The 19831-nt window shown below is 50.7% G+C and overlaps 1 protein-coding gene across 5 annotated transcripts; it reads left to right on the forward strand.

Moving 5' to 3' along the window:
* Positions 1 to 1310: 1310 nt before the first annotated feature.
* Positions 1311 to 19346, forward strand: GATA2 (GATA binding protein 2). Of its 5 annotated transcripts, none has more exons than XM_071550876.1 (6): positions 1311 to 1328; positions 8330 to 8779; positions 9478 to 10077; positions 12709 to 12854; positions 15750 to 15875; positions 16711 to 19346. In XM_071550876.1, exons 2-6 carry the CDS (start codon positions 8551 to 8553, stop codon positions 17008 to 17010), a joined length of 1401 nt encoding a protein of 466 aa, XP_071406977.1. In that variant the 5' UTR covers positions 1311 to 1328; positions 8330 to 8550; the 3' UTR covers positions 17011 to 19346. The 5 variants fall into 5 exon arrangements, with proteins under 5 accessions (XP_071406977.1, XP_071406976.1, XP_071406978.1 ...); XM_071550875.1 differs by lacking the exon at positions 1311 to 1328 and adding an exon at positions 7605 to 7794; XM_071550877.1 differs by lacking the exon at positions 1311 to 1328 and having other exon boundaries at positions 8258 to 8779.
* The last annotated feature ends 485 nt before the right edge of the window (positions 19347 to 19831 follow it).

The following is a 19831-nucleotide window of genomic DNA, read 5'->3' on the forward strand; positions in this document are numbered from 1 at the left end:
ATTTTTACCTCCATTATGATGATAATTCCACTCCCGTGAAACTTTTCTCCTTCCCTTCCCAAACCGTATTTCGTTTCCCCACCTCCCGGAGGGCCCCCACTGGACGATCTGGCCTTTGTCTCTCCATTAATGTAGTTTTCCCGCAACCTCGGGCAGGGGTCCTGTCTGTCCCCCCGAGGCGCCTCTACGCGACCCCCGCGGCGCGACCCCCTCTCCCGACACCCCGTTCCAGCCACTGGACGCTTGGAGAGGGAAGCTCCCAGCCCCACACACACATGCACCGGGAGGAAAATACCCAGTAGGTTAGCACTGCCAAGCCAGGGCTGGGGTGTGCAAACATTTCCAAAAATATTCGTTCTGGCTCAATTTCTTAGTGGTCTACGATATATGTATTTTACCGTCTCTCTCCTAGCTGTAACAACGACTCGTCGTGTAATATCTGCTTGCGTCTCTTTCAGCTTCTCCGCTGCCTCACTTACGTGCAGGTGCATAGCCAGAAAGGCTGAGTTTGAAAGGGAGAGGGGTGAAAAGAAACGCGAGGTTATACAAAAGCCAGGCTGGCAAAGGAGAAAAAAAAATCGGCGACCCCCAAAGCATTCCCTTCACTAGAGATTGAAAACAAAATTAACACGAATAGGTATAATTTATATGAATAATTGATCCTACGAAGTGGCTTTCTCCACTCCACCTTCCCTGGGATCCGAGGAAGAGAGCGGTTCGGGAGAGGCTCGAGCTGCGGCGCCCGCAGCGCCGGAGCCCAGTTTCCCAGCGCCTGGGATGTGTGTGTGTTGTTGGTATAATATCAATTCATTTAAAATATGAAAGTCAAGTCGCGTAGACTGTGACAGGCAACCGTAACAAAAGGTGCAAGCAACAGACAATGTGATGTGCTTGTACAGATATTGTAATGATGCAAATGAAGTGGAGGGGACGAGCTGCCTTATTATGTACATAAATACACAGTGGCTCGCTGTGCCATCCGTGAATGCAGGAGAGTGAGAGAGAGAAGGGGAGGGAAAGAAGGGAGAGAGGAAAGGAGAGGGAGGGAGGCGGGAGGAAGGGAAGGGGGGAAGGAGGGAAGGGAGAAAAAAAAAAGGGCTCAGCTCGTAACTGCTGCCAGTTTTCAGCAGCGCGCACGGCGGCAGCCCCTCCGCCGAGCTGCACGCACCCCTCCGCCCGCGGCAGAGCTGCAGCTCCCGGCGCGGGCAGGCGGGGAGGCTCCCGCAGCCGGACCCCTCCCCAGCCCGAGGAACGGCCCCGCCAGGAGCAGAACCGGCGCTTCCCCGTGCGGAACACTGAAAGAAAAACGAGGAAGGGCGAAAGGCAAGGTAAGGGCCCGCGGCGGCGCGGCTCTGTGCGGCCCAGGATCGGCCCTGCCGGCATCGAGGTGCGGTCCTGCTGCCGGAGCGCTTCGCCTGGAGCAATGTTCCCCAGGGGCAAACCCGGCAGGACTTGTAAAGAACGAAAAAATGTCCCCAGCACGGCTAGACCCCCCAGGCTGTCGTCTCCCGCCCGGCCGGCTGAGCCCCTGCAGCGCCCGCTGGCTCGGGGGCACCTCGGGGTTCCCTCGGCTCTGCCCGGCGGCGGAGCGCGCCCGGGCGCGGGGAGCGGAGCCGCCGGGCTGTGATTGGGTCTGACATTGGTTGTTTTGTTTTTTTTTTTAAATTTTTTTTTTCCTTTCCCATTGTCACCGGGGTGATTATTTAAATCTCCATCTTGGAAAGTTGCATTACACCCAGGGCGGCCAGGCAGAGATTTCCCGGAGACAGGGTCCTGCGCCCCCTCCCCGTAGCCTCGTCCTATCTCCTCTCTCCCTTTGTTGGCAGATTTGGGCATTGAAATAAAAAAAAAAAAAAAGGATGCTGGGGTTTTTTCAGCCCCGAAAGCCGGCAGGGTCCGGCCCCGCTCTCCCTGCACCTGCCTGCCGGGGAGTCCTCCCGTCCCAGTCCCGTGCGGCAGCTTTACGGGGCTTTGCATGATTTAAAATTACCCAGGCACATCGGGGACACGGTCGCTCCTCTTCGCCAGCTCTTTCAACCCCTTGCCTTTTTTTTTTCTGTTGTTGTATGTGCAAAGTTCCCTTCTTTATCCTCCTTTTGCTTTGGGGTGCTCAGGCTGGAAGGAAAGAAAAAATTAAAAAAAATAGAAGCGACCAGGAGCTGAGCCTGCCTGGATTTGAAGTGATTTCAATAAGAAAAGCGATTTCCACTAAGGGGGTGCGAGTTTCGGTCGCGAGAATTGTTCCTCCCCAGAGCACGAAGCATCTTTATTAAACGCAATTATTTATTTTTTCTCTGAAGTCTAAGTCCTGGCCTGGCTCAGCCTCGGGGCTCGCAGGGGCAGGCAGCCACGAATACTGCCGGTGCCGAGCCCTGCTCCCCGTGCCGGACCGGTCCCTCCCCAGCAAAGTTTTGCCTGAGGAGAAACAAATCAAACCTGTGGAATCGCCCTCTTTCCTCCCTCTTCAAACAGTTGCTCCCGAAATAACCTTGAAAGAAAAAAAATACATATACAAAATTAAAGCGAGATCCTTCGAACGAAATCTTTTCTGGCAGCCCCTGAAAAAAATGTATACCTTTTTTTCTGGACAAACCTGTGCGTGTGCAACCCTCCCTCCGGTCTGCATGCGTTTCTCTTCGGAAACTTGTACAAAAGGCTGTTTTGTGGGCAGGCTGGGGTCGACTTGAGGCTTTTCCTCCCCTTTATTTGCAGCCGAGAGTTGGGGGGCTGTGGGGCAGGTGTGCACCAGGCAAATTGCGGACAAAGCGCAGGTGAAGGTGTGTGCGGGAGTGTGCCGGGAGCAAGGCTGTGACCGAGAACTCCCAACGTGGGGAACATAGCCCGCGGAAATAGTCTGCGGGATAAGGGATAGCGTATTTGCAAAAGCAAACAAAAAATAAGTTTTCCGTGATTTATTCCTGGAACCGTATCTCTAGCTTTTTTGTTTGGTTGTTTGGTTTTGTTTTTTTTTTCTTTTAATGCAATTTAAATAAGGGTCTTGTGCTTACGAGGTAACTGTGCCACTTTATAACCCTATTAGAAGCCACTAATACGTGCTAGTAACGCAGGACGGGGGGGCCGCGGGAAAAGAAAAGCAAAGCGGAGACAAGACTAGATGAAGGAAAACACCGAAAAAAAAAAGACAACAAGAACTTCTCCTCCCCAAAAAATCCCATCCAAGGAAATAAACCCGAGACGGGGCGGGGGCTGCTTGTCGGGGTCGGGACCGGCTGCCCGGGGCTCCTACCTGCGGGCGGCGGGCGGGTGGGAGCCGCTGGCAGAGCCGGCTGGTCCCCAACCTGCGGCGGGGCTGGGGGCGGGGGCGATACGCCCACAGGGGGCCCTTCCAGCCCGCTTCCCGCCGGCGGGGAGCCGCCTTCCCCGGCCTGCCCCGGGGCTCGCACATCGCCCGCAGGCATAGGGAGCGCCGCGGCCCGGTGCGGGCTTGAGCACTGAGCACTTCCCTCCCTCTTTTTCTTTCTTTTCGCGGAGTTTTCCTGCCCTCCCTGCTTGCGGCCGCGGGTTGCATCTCTCGAAGAGGGGGGGAATGCTGCACGGGAGGTCTCAACCCCTATATCTGCGTTCACCGGGCAGCGGGAGGGAGCGTGGCGTTCGGGGAGCCGCTGGGGGCACCCCTGGAAGGGGTTTTTGGAGGAATGTGCCCTGGGATCTGCGTGATCCACCCTCGCTTCCTCAGGTACAATTTTTTCCAGGTCCAAGCAGCCGGGGGAGGGCGGGGGGAAGAATAAAAGAGGAAGCAATCCCTCTCTGGGAGCATAAATAAATGGTCCGTGTGCGGCGCCGGAGTATTTGTTTTATGCCTTCGCCCCTGCCCAGGAATAGGTGTCAACTCCGTCACATGGCGCTACTAACTGTTGCTAAAACATGTTGTCGTCTCCCCCCCTCCTTTAACAATATGACATCACTTGTCAATCAAATCAAAATAACCAGTTGTGCTTCCAGGTCTGGGAAAGCTCCCTATTAAAAGACGAAAAATAAATTGCAACGACAATAACAATATAAAGTTAATAAAACGGAGCCCGTAGTATCCAGGAGAAAAAGAGGGGAAAGAAGGTAATCGGGGGTTGGAAGGAGAGGGGTGAGGAAGCGAGGCCCGGCCAGACCCTCTCCCGGGAGGCTTGGCAGAAAATTGAGGGAAGAGCTGCTTAACCAGCCGTGTGAGCGGCGGGCTGCGGAGCGGAGCTAAGCCGCTCGCCTCCAGCAGCCAGCGCGGTTCGCTGCTGCTCCCGGTGGGTGAATTAATTCAATTAAAACCCTCAGCCGTGCCGACGGGGCGTTCAGCGGCCGAGACCGGAGCCGGCAACCGGTTCGCCAAATCCAGGAAGCGGGAACGGGATACGTCGGGCATAATAATAGTAATAAAGTATATAAAATAAAACTATAAAATAAAATACTGCGAGCCGACCGGCTAGGAAACCTTCCAGTTGAGCCAGTAGCGCAGCAGAAATCCTTCATTCCTGCTGGAGGGGTAATTTATTTAGAGAAGCGTTTTAATAGGACGGGGGTGCAGTAGGCGACAGCGGGTACGAGGAGACGCTCCGTCCGCAGCCAGCACCCGCTGGTGGGGAGGCGGCAGCCGGACCCCCGGCCCGGGGGTGGGGTGGGCGCCGGGGGGTCCTGTCCTGAGGCGGCGCGGCCGGAGCAGCCGCCGTCGCCCGCTCGCCCCTTTTGTTTTGCTTCGCCTGCCGGCCCCGGGGTAACCCGAGACGGGGGCTTCAGGGAGCCCTGGCCGGGCAGCGCCGGGGTCTGCCTCGCCATAAATCAAGCCGCCTGATTAATCTTTACAATTTGTCTTTTAAAACAAACACGGACGAATTATCAGCTCGTTAACTGCGATTTTATCACCTGTCTAAAACAAACAGCCCACCTCACTTTCCTCCCCCCCAACCCAAAAATCTCGGCCCCGTGCTGATGGCAGGAGGGCAGTAATTAAAACATCCATATTAATTAATAAAGATGTAGCGAGGCGCTGGGTTTCGCTGCCGGCCGGGAGCGGGATCCGGCGTGCCCGGCTGATCTCTGCCCTGCTGCATCGGGTGGGACCCCCGGGCACAGCACGCCCCGGGCACGGCAACCTCCGGCTGTGAGTAGAACGAGGCGCTATGGGGATCTACCTGCAACCGCCCCAGTTTATGTTATACTCACCTTTCTTTCAAAAATAAAAAAATGCGTTTTGGCGTGGTTTTTTGGGCGGGTTTGGTGCATGTAGAAAGAAAATCTCTTCGGAGGGAGAAGCTGGGTTTATCAGAAAGCTCGATTGGTTTTCTGTCTGCCTTTTAACTTTCCCTTTTTCTAATTTTTTTAAATTTATTTGGGTTTGCTTTGTTTCCCTTTTCTCCCGGGCACCACGAGCCCACGACTCCCGGGCACGCTCCACAGCGCGGAGGGCACTTACCCTCCCCGAACCACGGCCCCTCTCCCACCAAGCCCGGCCCAGCGCCTTGTTCCTGGCCTGCCCGGGTCAACCAGCCCGTCCCGGGAGAAGCCGGCTCCACCGCCCCTTCTGCGCCCGGCAGCCGCCAGAGTAGCTGCCGCCCGGCCCCACCACTTGCGACCCTCCCCCAACAGCAGAAGGGGGCGAGGGGCGCCGCAGCCCCGGCGCCACCTCGCAGCCCCGAGGTCAGGGAGCCGGGACGAGCGGGCAATCCGGGCTTTAGATGCAGGACGCGTCAGAGGAAAGGATGTGGGGAAAGGGGAGCAAAATCTGCTTTCCCTGTTCTAGGCTTCGGCTCCCCTAGTTCGGGTCCCTCTGCCCCACCGGGCTGCGTTGAGGGACCCCTGGGGAAACAATGGGTGGTGCTGGGGGAATAGTTAAGAGAGTGAGCCTCACGTCGCTCTGGCCAGACGTGCTCCGCAGCGAGGAAAGGGAGTTTTATTATTATTACCGTCATCATGATTATTATTGTTATTATTTAAAAAAAAAAGTTCATTTCCTGGTGAATTTGGCAGTGACGGGTGACGTCAGAGCCCCGGCGTCGTAGTGACTGGGGCGGTCGGGCCGGCGGAGGCCGACTCCTGCTCCCAGCCCCCAGCGCTGCCCGCCGCAGGGGCGGCTCCGGGGGCAGCAGCAGCATCCTCGAGGCCGCCCCTCTCCCCCCGCCCGCAGTGCCCCTGTGGGGCCCGGCGCAGCCCGCACGGCCTCGACCTGCTCCCGAGCCCCCTGCTCCGGCCGCGCCGTCGGGCCGGAGTCGCGGCCGCTGCCCGGCGAGCGGAGGTGCTGCTCCCCGCCTCCCCTGCCTCCTTCCCCAAGCAGGGGAAGAGTCCTCGCCCCGCTACAAGCTCGTAAGGTTGAGGGAATACGACCAGCCTTTCCCTTTTTCCCCGAAAGTAGCGGCTGAGGAACGGGAGAGGAGCGCCTGGGAGACGGGACTTGCGGCAACGCCCGGCAGCGCTCCGAGGAGTTGGTCGTGACTTTCCCATTATTATTATTTTCTACCCCAAAAGCGGACGGGTTTATCCACACCTTCGGGAGGTGGAGGGACCCAACCCGCGCCCCGGCTGCTGCCGCTGAGCTGCACCGCAAACTCCACAGAAAACGCCTGTTGATTAGGGGTATGCCTCTGCTCCCCGGCCCAAAGCACACAAATAATTGCAAATATTAAAACTGATGTTTTCATTTTTGGTTTTGGTTTGGGATTTTTTAAGAAAAAAAGTAGAAGGGAAAAAAAACGCCAACGTGTTTGCGGCGCCGCAGTCCCGCTGGAGTGACTGTAGCCGGTCCCAGAGCCCTTCTGCCTCGGCCCGGCTTGGCTCCCCGGGCTCACAGTCGTCGGCAAACCTCAGCCTGGGTCTGGTCCGAGCCCCGCGGGCCGGGAAGCAGGTGGGGTCCGTCCTGCCCCGCAGCCGGCCCGGCGCGGCCCCGCCGGCCAGGCCCTGCTCATTCCGCCGGTCTCCAGGGCCAGCGCGGAACCTAGAAATTATTTGGTTTTAATTATTTTTTCCCGATCCAGAGAGTTTTTTTAAACTGACATGATGGGAACGACCATGCTGGGGTTTGTCCCGCTCCCGCCTGCGCCTTGCTGTGACTGATTTAAGGGATTTTAGAGTATTTCTCTTCCCGGTGCCTCTTGCCAGCCCTGGCTATCCCGGCGGCGCGGTGGGAGCCGCGGCTCGGCAGCACCCGGTGAAGCCTGCCCCATCGACGAGCCCTTCCCGCACTCCGTTCTCGCTCGCTCGCCCGCCCGGGCCAGCCGCCCCCCCCCCCCCGCGCCCCCCTCCGCGCTCCCCTCCGCGCTCCCCTCCGCGCTCCCCTCCGCATCCCCGCACACCCCGGCGGGACCCCCTTATTTTGACGTCCCCGCCCCGCAGGGGCGTGCTGCGCCCAGGCGGGGAAAGCCCCCACGGCGCTGGCGGGTGAGGATGCTGCGAGCAGGAGAAGGGGGGCGAAGGAGGGGGTCTGCCGCTTCCCCCCCCCCCCCCCCTTCCCCCCAGGTCGGCTCCGTTTGGGGCCGGGGGTGCGGTTGGGGGCGGTGTGGGGCGGCGGGATTGGCTGGCCCGGCCGCCGGCCCTGCGCGCCCCGGCCCGTCTGCGGCGCCGCGGCCAGCTGGCGCCAGCGCTCATATAGGATGCGCGGGGATGGGACCGAGCCGGCCAGAGCAGCGGCTTTGCCATTTGAGTAACACCCTCCATCCAGCCTCCTCTCCTCCTCCCGCGCTCGTTCTGCCTTCCCCCCACCCCTCGCCTTCGCTTTTTTATTCCCCTCTGTTCTCCCCCTCTTCGCGGCACTCGCATCCTGCACGCCGGCATCCATCGCCACCCAGCCTCCCGCGCCGGGTAAGTGTGGGGCGCGGGGCGGGGGGACGGGGTCGCTGCGCCGCTGCCAGGGCGCACTCGCTGCTTTCTCTAAACACCCTTCTCCCTGCTCGTCTTCTATCTCCCCTCTCCATTTCTCCCCCTCCTTTTGTGTCAGTCGAAGTTCTTGCTAACTACGCTGTATTAGTTCTGTCGTTTTTCCTTTTTTACCCCGCTTTTGAAGCCAGCTGGAAAAACTCCTGTTGACGTTTGTAGCGAGAGCGGGGGGAAAGAAACCTTTTTCCTTTTTTCTTTTTTTGTTTTTGTTTTGTTTGGGTTTTTTGTTGGTTTTGGTAAAGAGTTTGAAATGGGATCTCTGTTTATTTTTGTGGGGCAATGAGCAGGGATGGCGCAAGGCAAGGACTTTTGGGGAGAGGATATTTTTGGAAGGGGGGAAGGGCTTTGCTTCCCCCTCCCCATCCATGTACCACTGGGAAAAGAAGCCGGCCGGGAGCCGGTCCGGCGGGCCCCGTACCCTGGGCTGCCGAGCCGTTAACCCTCCCGTTTCTCCCTACAGGTGCTGCTCCGGCGCTTCCCGAGACTTGCCTACACCATTCCCCTGTTGACAGAGACACGCTGACTTAGGGGATCCTCCCCCACCGCTCCAGTCACACGGCGGTTTTCTTTCTAAGAAAATCAGCAGCAGTGCCAAAAGCCATCCCCCGAATAGCACCACCACCCCCACCGAGCGCCACTCGCTCCTGGCCCGCGGGTGGGCGGGAAGGGAGGCCCGAGGCCATGGAGGTGGCCACGGACCAGCCTCGCTGGATGGCCCACCACGCTGTGCTCAACGGGCAGCACCCCGAGAGCCACCACCCCGGACTGGCTCACAACTACATGGAACCAGCGCAGCTCCTACCTCCGGATGAAGTCGACGTCTTCTTTAACCACCTGGACTCACAGGGCAACCCTTACTACGCCAATTCCGCCCATGCCCGGGCCAGGGTCTCCTACAGCCAGGCACACGGTAAATCAGCATCCCTTCCCCGCCGTCTCCTCCAGGACTTCGGGCCCCTCCGTACGGGCCGCGGGTGTCCTGTACAGGGACAAGATATTTCACTGGGGGCCTTCAGTGTGTTGGATCCGGTGAAAAGGAGATCTAAAGTGGGATGGAAAGGGAGGCACGGATGTATTTTAACCCTAGGGATAACCAAGAACTGGCGGTGGGGAGGGAAAGAAAGGGGGGAGGTGAGAGAGGAAGGGGAAATAGTGTGCGCACAGGCTAAAACTTCTCAGACACGGCTACTTCCCGGATGCAGAATACAGACTGATTCCAACAGGCGATGGATTTTATATGGGGGTGTTTTTAGGTGCCGAAGAGAGTGCACTGTGCCAGATCAGAAGATAGAGCAGAAAGGGGTTTGCTGCTTATTCCCAAGGGTGGGGTGGGTGGGAGGAAAGGGGGTGCTTGTGTTCTCTTCCTGCTCCCATTGCTCCTTCTTGCTGGGCTGGCTGATATCTCCCTTGGCTGGGACAGGGTGAAGGGGCTGCTGCGCCAGCCTGGTTGCTCTTCCCTGGGTTGTGAAGTCTCTCCGGTGGTTGGCTGTCCTTCAGCTGCCCGCAAACTGAGGAGCTGACCAGCCACGGGGAGCTGGGGGACTTCTCAGAGTCGCTCCGGGCTGAACCGCCCCTCGCTGATCCCCATCCGCTCTTGTGTTCCTACAGCCCGCCTGACTGGGAGTCAAATGTGCCGGCCTCATCTTATCCACAGCCCCGGGATCCCTTGGCTGGACAGCAGCAAGGCGGCACTGTCTGCCCATCACCACAATCCCTGGACCGTCAGTCCCTTCACCAAGACACCCCTGCACCCCTCGGCAGCCGGAGCGCCTGGGGCCATCTCGGTGTATCCGGGCAGCAGCACCTCCAGCACCGCCTCCGTGTCTTCGCTCACCCCGGCCTCACACTCCGGCTCCCACCTCTTCGGCTTCCCCCCGACCCCTCCCAAGGAAGTGTCCCCGGACCCCAACTCCACCAGTGCCGCTTCCCCTTCTTCCTCTGCTGGGGCTCGGCAGGAGGACAAAGACAGCATCAAGTACCAAGTGTCGCTGTCGGAGGGAATGAAGATGGAGAGCGCCAGCCCGCTCAGAAGCAGCCTCACCAGCATGGGGGCCCAGCCCTCCACCCACCACCCCATTCCCACCTACCCCTCCTACGTGCCAGCAGCCCACGACTACAGCAGCAGCCTCTTCCACCCGGGCAGCTTCCTGGGGGGCCCAGCGTCCAGCTTCACCCCCAAGCCGCGGAGCAAGGCCAGGTCCTGTTCGGGTAAGTGTCGCACCCCGCGGCCTCCCCGCCGCACCGGCCACGTCCCAGGCGGAGGGAGCACGAACACCCGGGGCTGCGTGCGGGTGGTGGGAGTCTGCGGTGGCTCTTGGGGTGAAGGTGCGGCTGCTGCGAGGCTGGGTGGTTGTGTCGGTCCTCTCGGGGGCAGAAGGGCGGGTATCTGCTTGGTCCCTCTTTTCTCGGTTTTTAAACTAGGAAATGGAGCTTGGACCAGACTCCTGTGGGTGCCAACGCCACGGGGCCGGGGCAGTTTGACCCAGCAGAGCGTGTTATACAAAAAGGAATTCAGATATAAAAAAAAGTTTCCCTCGGAGGCAAGCAGGCCTCAGCCTCCCAAGGGACTTGGGCCCGACCCTGCTCCCCCAAGTCAGGCAAACCCCTGCAGATGACACGTAGGGACTCTCTGGTGAAAGGTATTTTTCCCTCCATAATTTCCACATGCCTTCATTAATGCCATCCAAGGTCCCAGTGCAGGATGAAAGTGAAACTTCCCTGGCCGGTCCCCTTCAGATCGCAGAGGGCCTTCTTCCCTTCACATTTTACAAGAGCAAAAGTTCAAAGATAGTTTGCATAGCAGTGCAAAAGACTAAGGTGTACAGCCCTTGCTAACTTACTCCAGCCTAACTTTAACTAGAAAATACACCTTTTTTTCCCCCTCACCCCTGAACCAGACATATCTTTGCTTCCAAACGACTGCCTTCAAACCTTTCCCGTGTTCACAACCCTCCTTGCATTTCTTCCTAAAAGTACGGTCCTAAATTAGCAAATAAGCGATGGACCAAGTTTTGATCCCACTTTGAAATTACAGTAGTTATACAACTAGACAGACTAATTAAGACAATTTGTGTAATTCTTCTCATCTTCCTTGTTTATCATCCTCACCGATGGAAGATTAACTACAATACATTGGGACTGAATTTAGACAGCCCTTTGAAAATACATGGCTCTGTAGGTGTTTGTGTATGTGTTCCATTGCACATATTTATTTATGAGTACACTATATGTTTTTATTTTAGTAGACAATAATTTCGAAATGTGATCTCTTACGAGTTTTGCAACAAAAATACCAGCTATTTTACAATCTCATCAGCTCTGTTTCAAATGGCTCTTCTGAGGAAAAAAATACACTCTTTCTCTACCATGCTTTCATGGGAGTTGCTGCTTTGTGTAGGTAATTTTTGTTAGTACAGAGAGTGGAAACTAAAAGCAGTTGGCAGCCTGAACCTCCTGAGTTTGGAAACTGATTCAAGATCCAGGTCGCTGAAGATAGGTGGATCTCGAGTAGCTTTTTTATTTTTGTCTTGTAGCTGCCAGTGATTTTTAGATCGGGGAAGCAGGGAGCTTTCTGTTTTGTTTTACGGTTGCTTTTTTTTTTCTATAAGGGAGCTCCCAGTGCAAGGAACTGGGGAAAGTTCGTGACCACTCAGTGTTTTTGTAGGAAAACTAAGACTCACGACACAACGACTCCTGCAGCTTCCTGCCCTAGGAGGGACAAAAGCTACAAATGCAGCGCCGCAGAGCTCCCCTCATTTTTCACTGTAGACTGTGTTGTTTAAAAGCTACCCACTCCCTAGATTAAAGGAGACACAAGCCCCGCTGAACTCAACATGGCCTGCTTCAGTTATTAGCAAAAAGAATTTCCTCTCCGGTTAAATACTGTAGGATTTGCATAAACTATATTAAGAGAGATTTCTATATTAAGCAGACCTGCCCTCAAACCATCCGAGGCAAATGAACTTTTAGCAGGGAGCTTTCAAAGGCAGAAACATATCTAGGAGTTATAGGTTGGGTTTCATTTAAAACAGCCATTCTACAAGGCTGTGTTTAGCAAGTTGTGCTACTAAAATTAATAATGAAGCAGTAATAAGGTAAACTGCTCCCTACCAAATCCATTCTGGATTGTAGAAAAATCACAGAAACAGAAAAGCACACAAAGCCCATTTTTTACAGTAATTTCCAGAGTGCTTGTTGAAACTGAACTTTCTCAAAGATCAGCATTAACAGCGTTTTTCTGCTGTTAGAACAAAAATAATAACTAAGCCTCTGGCATTCTGTATCCATTCCCAGTCTGCTCGGCTCTACTTTCTCATCCTGTAGCATTTGCAACAAAAAAGAAAGCACGGAATGGGAGGTCTTTTTGCTTAGATTTAATTCTAGAGAACCTCTTCCTTTGACTCTCACTTTAACGTGTGTGTCTGCAGGCGTGTGTGTTTGTGTACACGTGTACGTGCGCATTTGTGGCAGGAGAACACAGGGTGTCTGACCACCGGAGTGCAATAGATACGGGAGGGGAGTGGTGCCCAGGGCAGACTAAGGGAGTCCTCTGTTACTGAAACAGTGGCTTCCATCTGACACAATAAGAGTGTCACTCTTTTCTCACCTTGCAGAGAGCTCTGCTTTTTTCTGATCATGACATAAAATACTCACTGGAGTCTGCGAGTTCTCGAAACACCGAGGTTCTTGCTGCGTGTGCTGTAGATGTCACTGCTGTCTGAATGTGCTTGAATTAATACACTGTTTTGACTTCTGAAAAATGCCTAAAGGACAATGCAAAAAGCTTTTGTGAATTTGTTTTTAAAGAAAGAAATCCGGTTTCTTCGTGTTTCCATTTAGAAGGCAGAGAGTGTGTGAACTGCGGAGCAACTGCTACCCCTCTCTGGAGAAGAGACGGCACTGGGCATTACCTGTGCAACGCCTGCGGGCTCTACCACAAAATGAACGGTCAAAACCGACCTCTCATTAAACCCAAGCGAAGGCTGGTAGGTGTCTCTATTTCTGCCGGGTTTGGGGATAAATAAGGCAAAGGGACCACACACAGGCGCGCGTCTCATCTCTGTTCAGCCCCTGCGTGGAGCCGAGCTGTACTGTACACGGGGGTCAGTCACGGCGAGGTCACTGCCGTGCCTCGGGGCACATCTCCCCCCTCCACCCCCATCCCCGGCTCAGACCACCGCGCCGCCGAGCGCCTCTGTCCCGAGCCTCCCTGCCGCTCACAATACATGCGGGATATCGTGTATCCGTCTCCCTGTTTATCCTCGGATGACAGCTTTTAATTTAATTCCTCATTTATTTGGTCTCTTGGGACGTTTTGGACAGATACTTGGGAGCGAAAGGGTTATGAGTGCGAATGTCCTCTGCCGTGTACTAAAAAAGTTCCAGCTCCAAAAACCAAAACAAATCAGATGAGTCAAAGCTACTGCTCCTTACTTAATAATTATTTGTATAAAAGCCATGAAGTAATTTTCACTCTTATATTCTCTGGCAATATTAATATTGGTTCCCTCCCCAGACAATCCCCTGCTGTTAAAAAAAATCCTATTTTTCCATGGAGTCACCTATACTTTGTATTTTCATTTGAGTGATTTAAAAAAAAAGTCCTTTCTAAGCTCCTGGTAGTAGTTTCCTATCCGGATATCTGTACGTTAAAGATAAGGAAACTTTGTGTATCTGTTTCCTGACTCTAAAAGCTTTAGAGAGTTTCTATAGGCAAGGCTTGCCAGTCATGCTTGCTGTTTTGAAATTTCTAATACACTCTACTCCACAAATAATGCGTAAAATGCTAAGAATAATAAATATATTTTTTTGGAACTTTGTGATTTATGGTGCCTAAGTCTCTCAGCTATTTGTGGGCACGTTGCAATGAGGTTTGGAGAGCAGAAAATTGTCATTGCTGCTCTAAGACTGGGATGGGATACAGGAGATTTCTTTCCTGAGTCAGAATTTCAACTATGCAAGCTTCTTAATCACTTGCCTTCTAAAGTGACTGACATATAGAAAAATGTTAAGACAACAGTGTAACATTATCGTCTCTCAGGCTCAAGTGCTTTCCAGATTGAACGGGACAGGCCATAGAGTTAAGCAGCATAGTTGAGTATCAGTAACCCATCTCAAATATGCAAACATAGGTCTCCACCTTCCACTGTGTTGGGAACTGTTATACTTAGCTCACTGTGCAGGGTTTGGGGGGCACTAGAGAAGTTTTCTTTTATTGTAGTCGTTTTAATGTTTTGTTTTAATTGATTTACAGCTTTGTTTATTGCCCCTTTTTCCACTGTAGTTTGCTTGTTTGTGGGGGAGAGGAGATGGCCATCTTTGGGAATTTGTTCATCTGCCATGCAATAGCAAAGTGATCATATTAATAATGTCAGCGTTTGGACGTCTGGCATTAATTGTGTTTGGGTTGCATGAGTGCATTTGCAGTAGGGGGTACCCCCTCTTTCTGCCTTTGGCCTGTTCTCACAGGCGAGTAAGGGACTGAAATATATGAGTCTCAGAGGGCCTGATTCTTGCCTAAAGCTGCTAAACCGTCCGTCAGCTTTGGGAAAGTTACAGAGTGCCATGGTGTAAATCAGGAGCAAGTGAGAACAGAACCCTGGACTCCTCTTCTGCGAGAGGGTCGAGCTGTGCTTCCAGAGGCGCCAGCTCCCCACCAGGACCGGCAGGCAGGGAAGCTCAGAGAGTTCTCTGGGAAACCCCACCGCTCTGTGCTCATGGAAATGGCCTGTGAGCTTTGCTGCTGCTTCACCCCGCGGCTCTCAATGGCCAATTGCAGAAATATCCGGGGAACGAGGCCTCCAGGGAATGACCACAATTGATACGCTTTAAGAAGTAAACTCTAAATTTAAGAAAATACTGAGTCCTCAGCATTAATTCAGTAAGACAGAATTTTGACCACTTCCAGAAGCAGAGCTGAAGCTTGCTAATACAAAATTATTTTCCAAAATCCGGGGTGCAGTTAGTTGGACCAAAACACTTTATACATCACCATCCATGCACAAAGAGTGCATTATTGTGGGGTCTGCTAGACAAGGGCCCATCCAGGAATCACTGGCTGCCTGCTGTTCTACTTTTCCTGTTCTTGTTTTGGGAGGTGGGTGAATGTTTGGGCATTTTTCTTTTTCCCTCATCTGGGTTTCGGCAGAACAATAGTTTTAGGAAAGGGTGGTGGATTTTTGGTGGTTTTATTTTCTTTCAAGACAGTTGTTTGAGGGCTTGTCAGCCAAGGAACTGAGTAGGGACAGAGGCGGCAGACGGGTCAGCCGAATCATTGCTGCAAGGCATGAAATTTGGTTTGCTAAATATTTAAAGAAAGTTGGAGCCGGTTTTGTTTTCACCCTTTCACTTGTAAACGCAAACTGAATTTTCAGTGATGGCTCTGATAAATACTGCACCCAGCTAAGTAATGTGGTTGGTTTTCTTTTGTGTCCACCTTTCAGGGGCCAGAGTACAGGTAAAAATCACATTCTTTAAGATCATTCCCTGTTTTCAAACCCAGTCTCAACATTGGCACAAACTAAATTGGTCATTAAAGAATAAAGACAAATGCATGTTCATGATGCATTGTAGAATCCTGCAAAGGGAAAAATCTGAAAAAAATTTTGTTTGAGGAGTTAGAGATTCATTGTTTCTCTCCTTACTTCGTCTGCACACAGAGTGCCACTGGGCTTGAAACTGCAGCCAGCTTAGTAGAATATTTAAATAAAAACCTAACGGCTATAAAATGTAAAACTGATGGCAGCTTTCCTCTAGCCCCGATGCTCTGTCAAATCTTAGTAACTAGTTCTTCCCAACCTAAATATTGAGTCCAATTTGACCTTTCTCATGATCTTTCTCCTTCTGGCGATACCTATTAATTTTCTTTTTCTTTTGGTTAGTCAGCGGCCAGGAGAGCAGGGACTTGTTGTGCCAACTGTCAGACAACCACCACGACCTTATGGCGACGTAATGCAAATGGGGACCCAGTTTGCAATGCCTGTGGACTCTACTATAAATTGCACAATGTGAGTATTTACTCATCTCATGTGTCGCTGCTTGCCTGGCTGGGATTGATGTCTTAACTGCATGGTGTACACTAGGCTTTTATTGGTTTCAGGGGTTTGGTTGTTGTTTTATTCCTTCCCCGTCTCTAAGGTGTTCCCTTGGGAAGTGACAGCCGTTCTCTGTCAGCATAGTGATGCTAAGTTCAGTGACATTACAATGTATTAGCTTGGCTTCTAACGCTTGGGCAAACCAGGCAAAATAGAGCTACCACACTTGTTTTAACTATGTTTTGTGTGCCCTTTCCCTTCAGAAAGGGAGGCTCCATGCCTCCCTTTGGAACGGGCTCCATGCAAAAATGAATCTTGATGGGCTATCTTCATTCTGCCTTTTTAAAAAAATAATTATATCTAAGGCTTTGTTATATTATTTATTTTTTTAAAGAAAGTAATCCTAAGCAGGAATAACTTGACATGTTGGAACAGTATTTAAAATGTAAGTAACAGAGGTTACTGGTACAAGATTGCTCATGTCTTAGGACTGAATTTGGGTCAGCATGTGCCTCCTAGTTTGATCTTCTATTAGGAAATGAATGAGGACTGAGAGTAAGCCTACGGGAAAGAGAGTCATCAGCTGCCAAATTCAGTTCAATTTGTTTTTCATGTCTAGGGGTTTTTTGTGTGTGTGGTTTTATTAAACAAATCAATATAAACAAGTTCTGCAGAGAGAAACACCATTTTTTTTGGCCAGAAAAAGGTCTCCATCCAGGAAAAACGCATGGGGGCTGTCCAAATATTTTCATTTTTGCACAATAAGGTCATTTTGTCTGCATGAGCCTGATTTTCTCATTTCTTGCAGGTGAACAGGCCTCTGACCATGAAAAAGGAAGGAATTCAGACCAGGAATAGAAAAATGTCCAACAAATCAAAGAAAAGCAAGAAAGGCTCCGAGTGTTTTGAGGAACTGTCCAAGTGCATGCAGGAGAAATCGTCTCCCTTCAGTGCTGCTGCCCTTGCCAGTCACATGGCACCCATGGGGCATTTGCCCCCTTTCAGCCATTCTGGACACATCCTACCAACACCTACCCCCATCCACCCATCTTCCAGCATCTCATTTGGACATCCACACCCATCCAGCATGGTTACAGCCATGGGATAAAACCTGATAACCAAGAGACCCACACAGAGATTGAGAACATGGGACTTTGCCTAAGATGACACCAAGTAAGAAAATGTTCTGCCAAGAGGAGAATGTAGGGAGAAAAGAAGGGCATCTTTGCTCCCATGTGGTTTAACTCAATGCTGGACTAAAACCATGCAAATGATGGGTCTTCTGCAGAAATGTGTAGTGGTGCCTGTAATGCACTTTGCCCCCTCAGGTATAAGAAAAAAGAACTCACCTGTTCAATACTTAATGGTCCAGCAGGAAGCAAAAGGTGGCAGAAGCTGAAGGAAAAAGCGTGGAACTGGCTTTCCTTTCTCTCTTTGTTATTACTGTGAATATTGTAAAGAGGTAAAAGCAGTCTCCCAGGATGGAATTGGCTCACTGGAAGCCAGACATGCTGGATTTCTATCGTGGACTCTGTTTGGGATGAGGAAAAAAAGAAGAAAAAAAAGGAAAAAAAAAAGGAAAAGGACATCTTTATAAAACCGTAATTTTAAAAATCAGACAAAAAGTCATATTTATTTTGTTTTTTCACAAAAAGCCTCAACCCCTCTGCATATTTTTGTGCTGCCATTTGTAATGGCTACCCTGTAAGAAAAGCTGCCTTTAAAACAACGAGGAGAAGGGAAACATACTCGACAGCCCTCTTGGATTAACTCCATCTACCTTCCATACCAAAATTAATAGTAAGGGAGAAAAGATTTCAAGGTGGGAGAAACAAAGCAAAAATGTAGGTGTATATGGGATTTTAATGTGCCCAAGATGGTGATTATTTTGACACAATTTCGTCATTCTTTTCCCTAACATGAAAGATTTCTTTAAAAAAACAGCCCCTCTCCCAACTACCCTATTACCCCTCAAAACACACCTAGATCAGACAAACTGTTGGGGAAAAAAACCTCTCAGGAAGGCAATCCTGCACTAGCAAGGGGTGAGATACAGGCGTTTACCAAACTGTTGCAGCTAACTTCTAGCACAGCCTAAACCATCACTGGGCATAAAAACCATCCAATTCACAGACTTAAGAGGTTGAAGCATTTTTGTTCTGTTGTGTTGGCAGCTGTCGCTTAAAAATGCAGATTAGCTGCTTGGGTAAACTTAGGGCAGTGTAGCCACCAGGTCCACACGCAGCCAGCCAGCGTGTGTGCTGTCTCAGGCATCCAGGCCCTGGTGGACTTCACAGGGAAGAAGGGCAGAAATGGGGTTAAGATCACTGGAGAGGGGAAAAAGAGAGACAATCAGTTCGAGCTTCACACATCCGTCAAATCCCAGACACAGCAACAGCTGATGAGACAAGGGAAAGCATCGTTCTGTAAGGGGAACGTCTGTTTCCCGTAGTGGATTTTATATGAAAAGAAAAAAAAAAAAAAAAGAAATTTAAATCTCCCATTAATAAACCATATTGTACGTAAATGACCGAAAACAAAGCTATTGCCAATGTGAAGTGTATTCTATTGATTGTTATGATCTGATGCCTCTCGTGAACACAAGCTCCAGTATAACATACGGTGTACATATTTAGCTATACTTCTGATGAAAATGCCCCAATGAACAGAGGGGTTTGATAATATAAACCACATAAGCTTAACTCTGTGACAAGCCTTTTATTTTATTTTTTTTTAATTTAACTATTTTGTTGTTGGGTTTTTCTTTTTTCTTTTTTTTTTTTTTTGGATCAAGCCAAATTGTATATTTACTGCAAAAGTCCTGCTTTAAAGAGAACAGAAGAAAACAAAAATGGATGTATGCTAATTTTTTTCTAAATGTGTAATTCTAGTATTTTATAATTAAGAACCAAGCAGCCATGAAAATCCTGCTTTCCTCCTTTTTTTTGGTCTGCATAGGCATATAGGTGCACTTTGTAAAGAAGTGGAATTAAATGGGAAACTAAACTGGTTGGGAGAAATCACAAGAATTTTTATTCTACTGAGGTAAAAAATTTATGTTCTTTTTACTTTCTACCTTTTACAATGGTACAGTTGTACGTTATTTGTACCCAACTCAAATTTCTGTAGGATTTGGGCGGAGGGGAAGGGATGTGGGTGGAAGACAGGGATTACTGATACAGTTGACAAAGTGCAATATATTGTCAATCACTGCAGCATAGACAACGGCAGTCGAGATTTAAATTATTTTGTACTTGTATCAGCATAAAAAAATTCTTCAGTATTTTCTGGTTTTATTTTTAATTTTTATTTTGCTTATTTTTGGATTAGTGAACTAAGTTATTGTTAATTATGTACAACATGTTTATATATTGTCTGTAAAAAGTGTATGCTTTCCTCATATTCCTTCAAGGTGAATATTGCTAAGAATAATAAAATACCTTTTTTGTGAAACTGCCTGTGCCCAGCTTCATGTCATAAGAGCTGCTTTTAGTAGGGAGAGAGGAAATATTATTGTTTTCAGTAGAACCAGGAGCTTAATGCAGAGCTGTCTATTGATACTTCAAAAATCTACCATGGTAGGACAAAAAGTAGTTGGGGAATGGTTTTGTATTAAAAGCACAGGTACAAAAGCTCATTCTCCAGTGTTGTTTTGGGGTGACGAGGTCATGCAGTTAAGTGCGCTAAAATTTCTAAACCAGTTTAAAAATCTGTGGCAGCAGCCACATCACTGATGAACTGTGGTTTCTCTGATATTTTTTAAAGTGTTTGGAGAAAATACTTTTGAATTTAAAACACATTTTAAAAGCACGATAAATGTAGAAAAGCAGCCAGCTGCCTAATGGGTTTCGAAGCAGGACCTGTGCTAGACTAGGTGAAGTTCTCAGTAGGAGCAGTCAACCTGGAAACCTGTTTCTTGCCATTTGTCA

The sequence above is a fragment of the Pithys albifrons genome, chromosome 3 (assembly GCF_047495875.1).
Source record: "Pithys albifrons albifrons isolate INPA30051 chromosome 3, PitAlb_v1, whole genome shotgun sequence".
Classification (NCBI taxonomy): domain Eukaryota; kingdom Metazoa; phylum Chordata; class Aves; order Passeriformes; family Thamnophilidae; genus Pithys; species Pithys albifrons.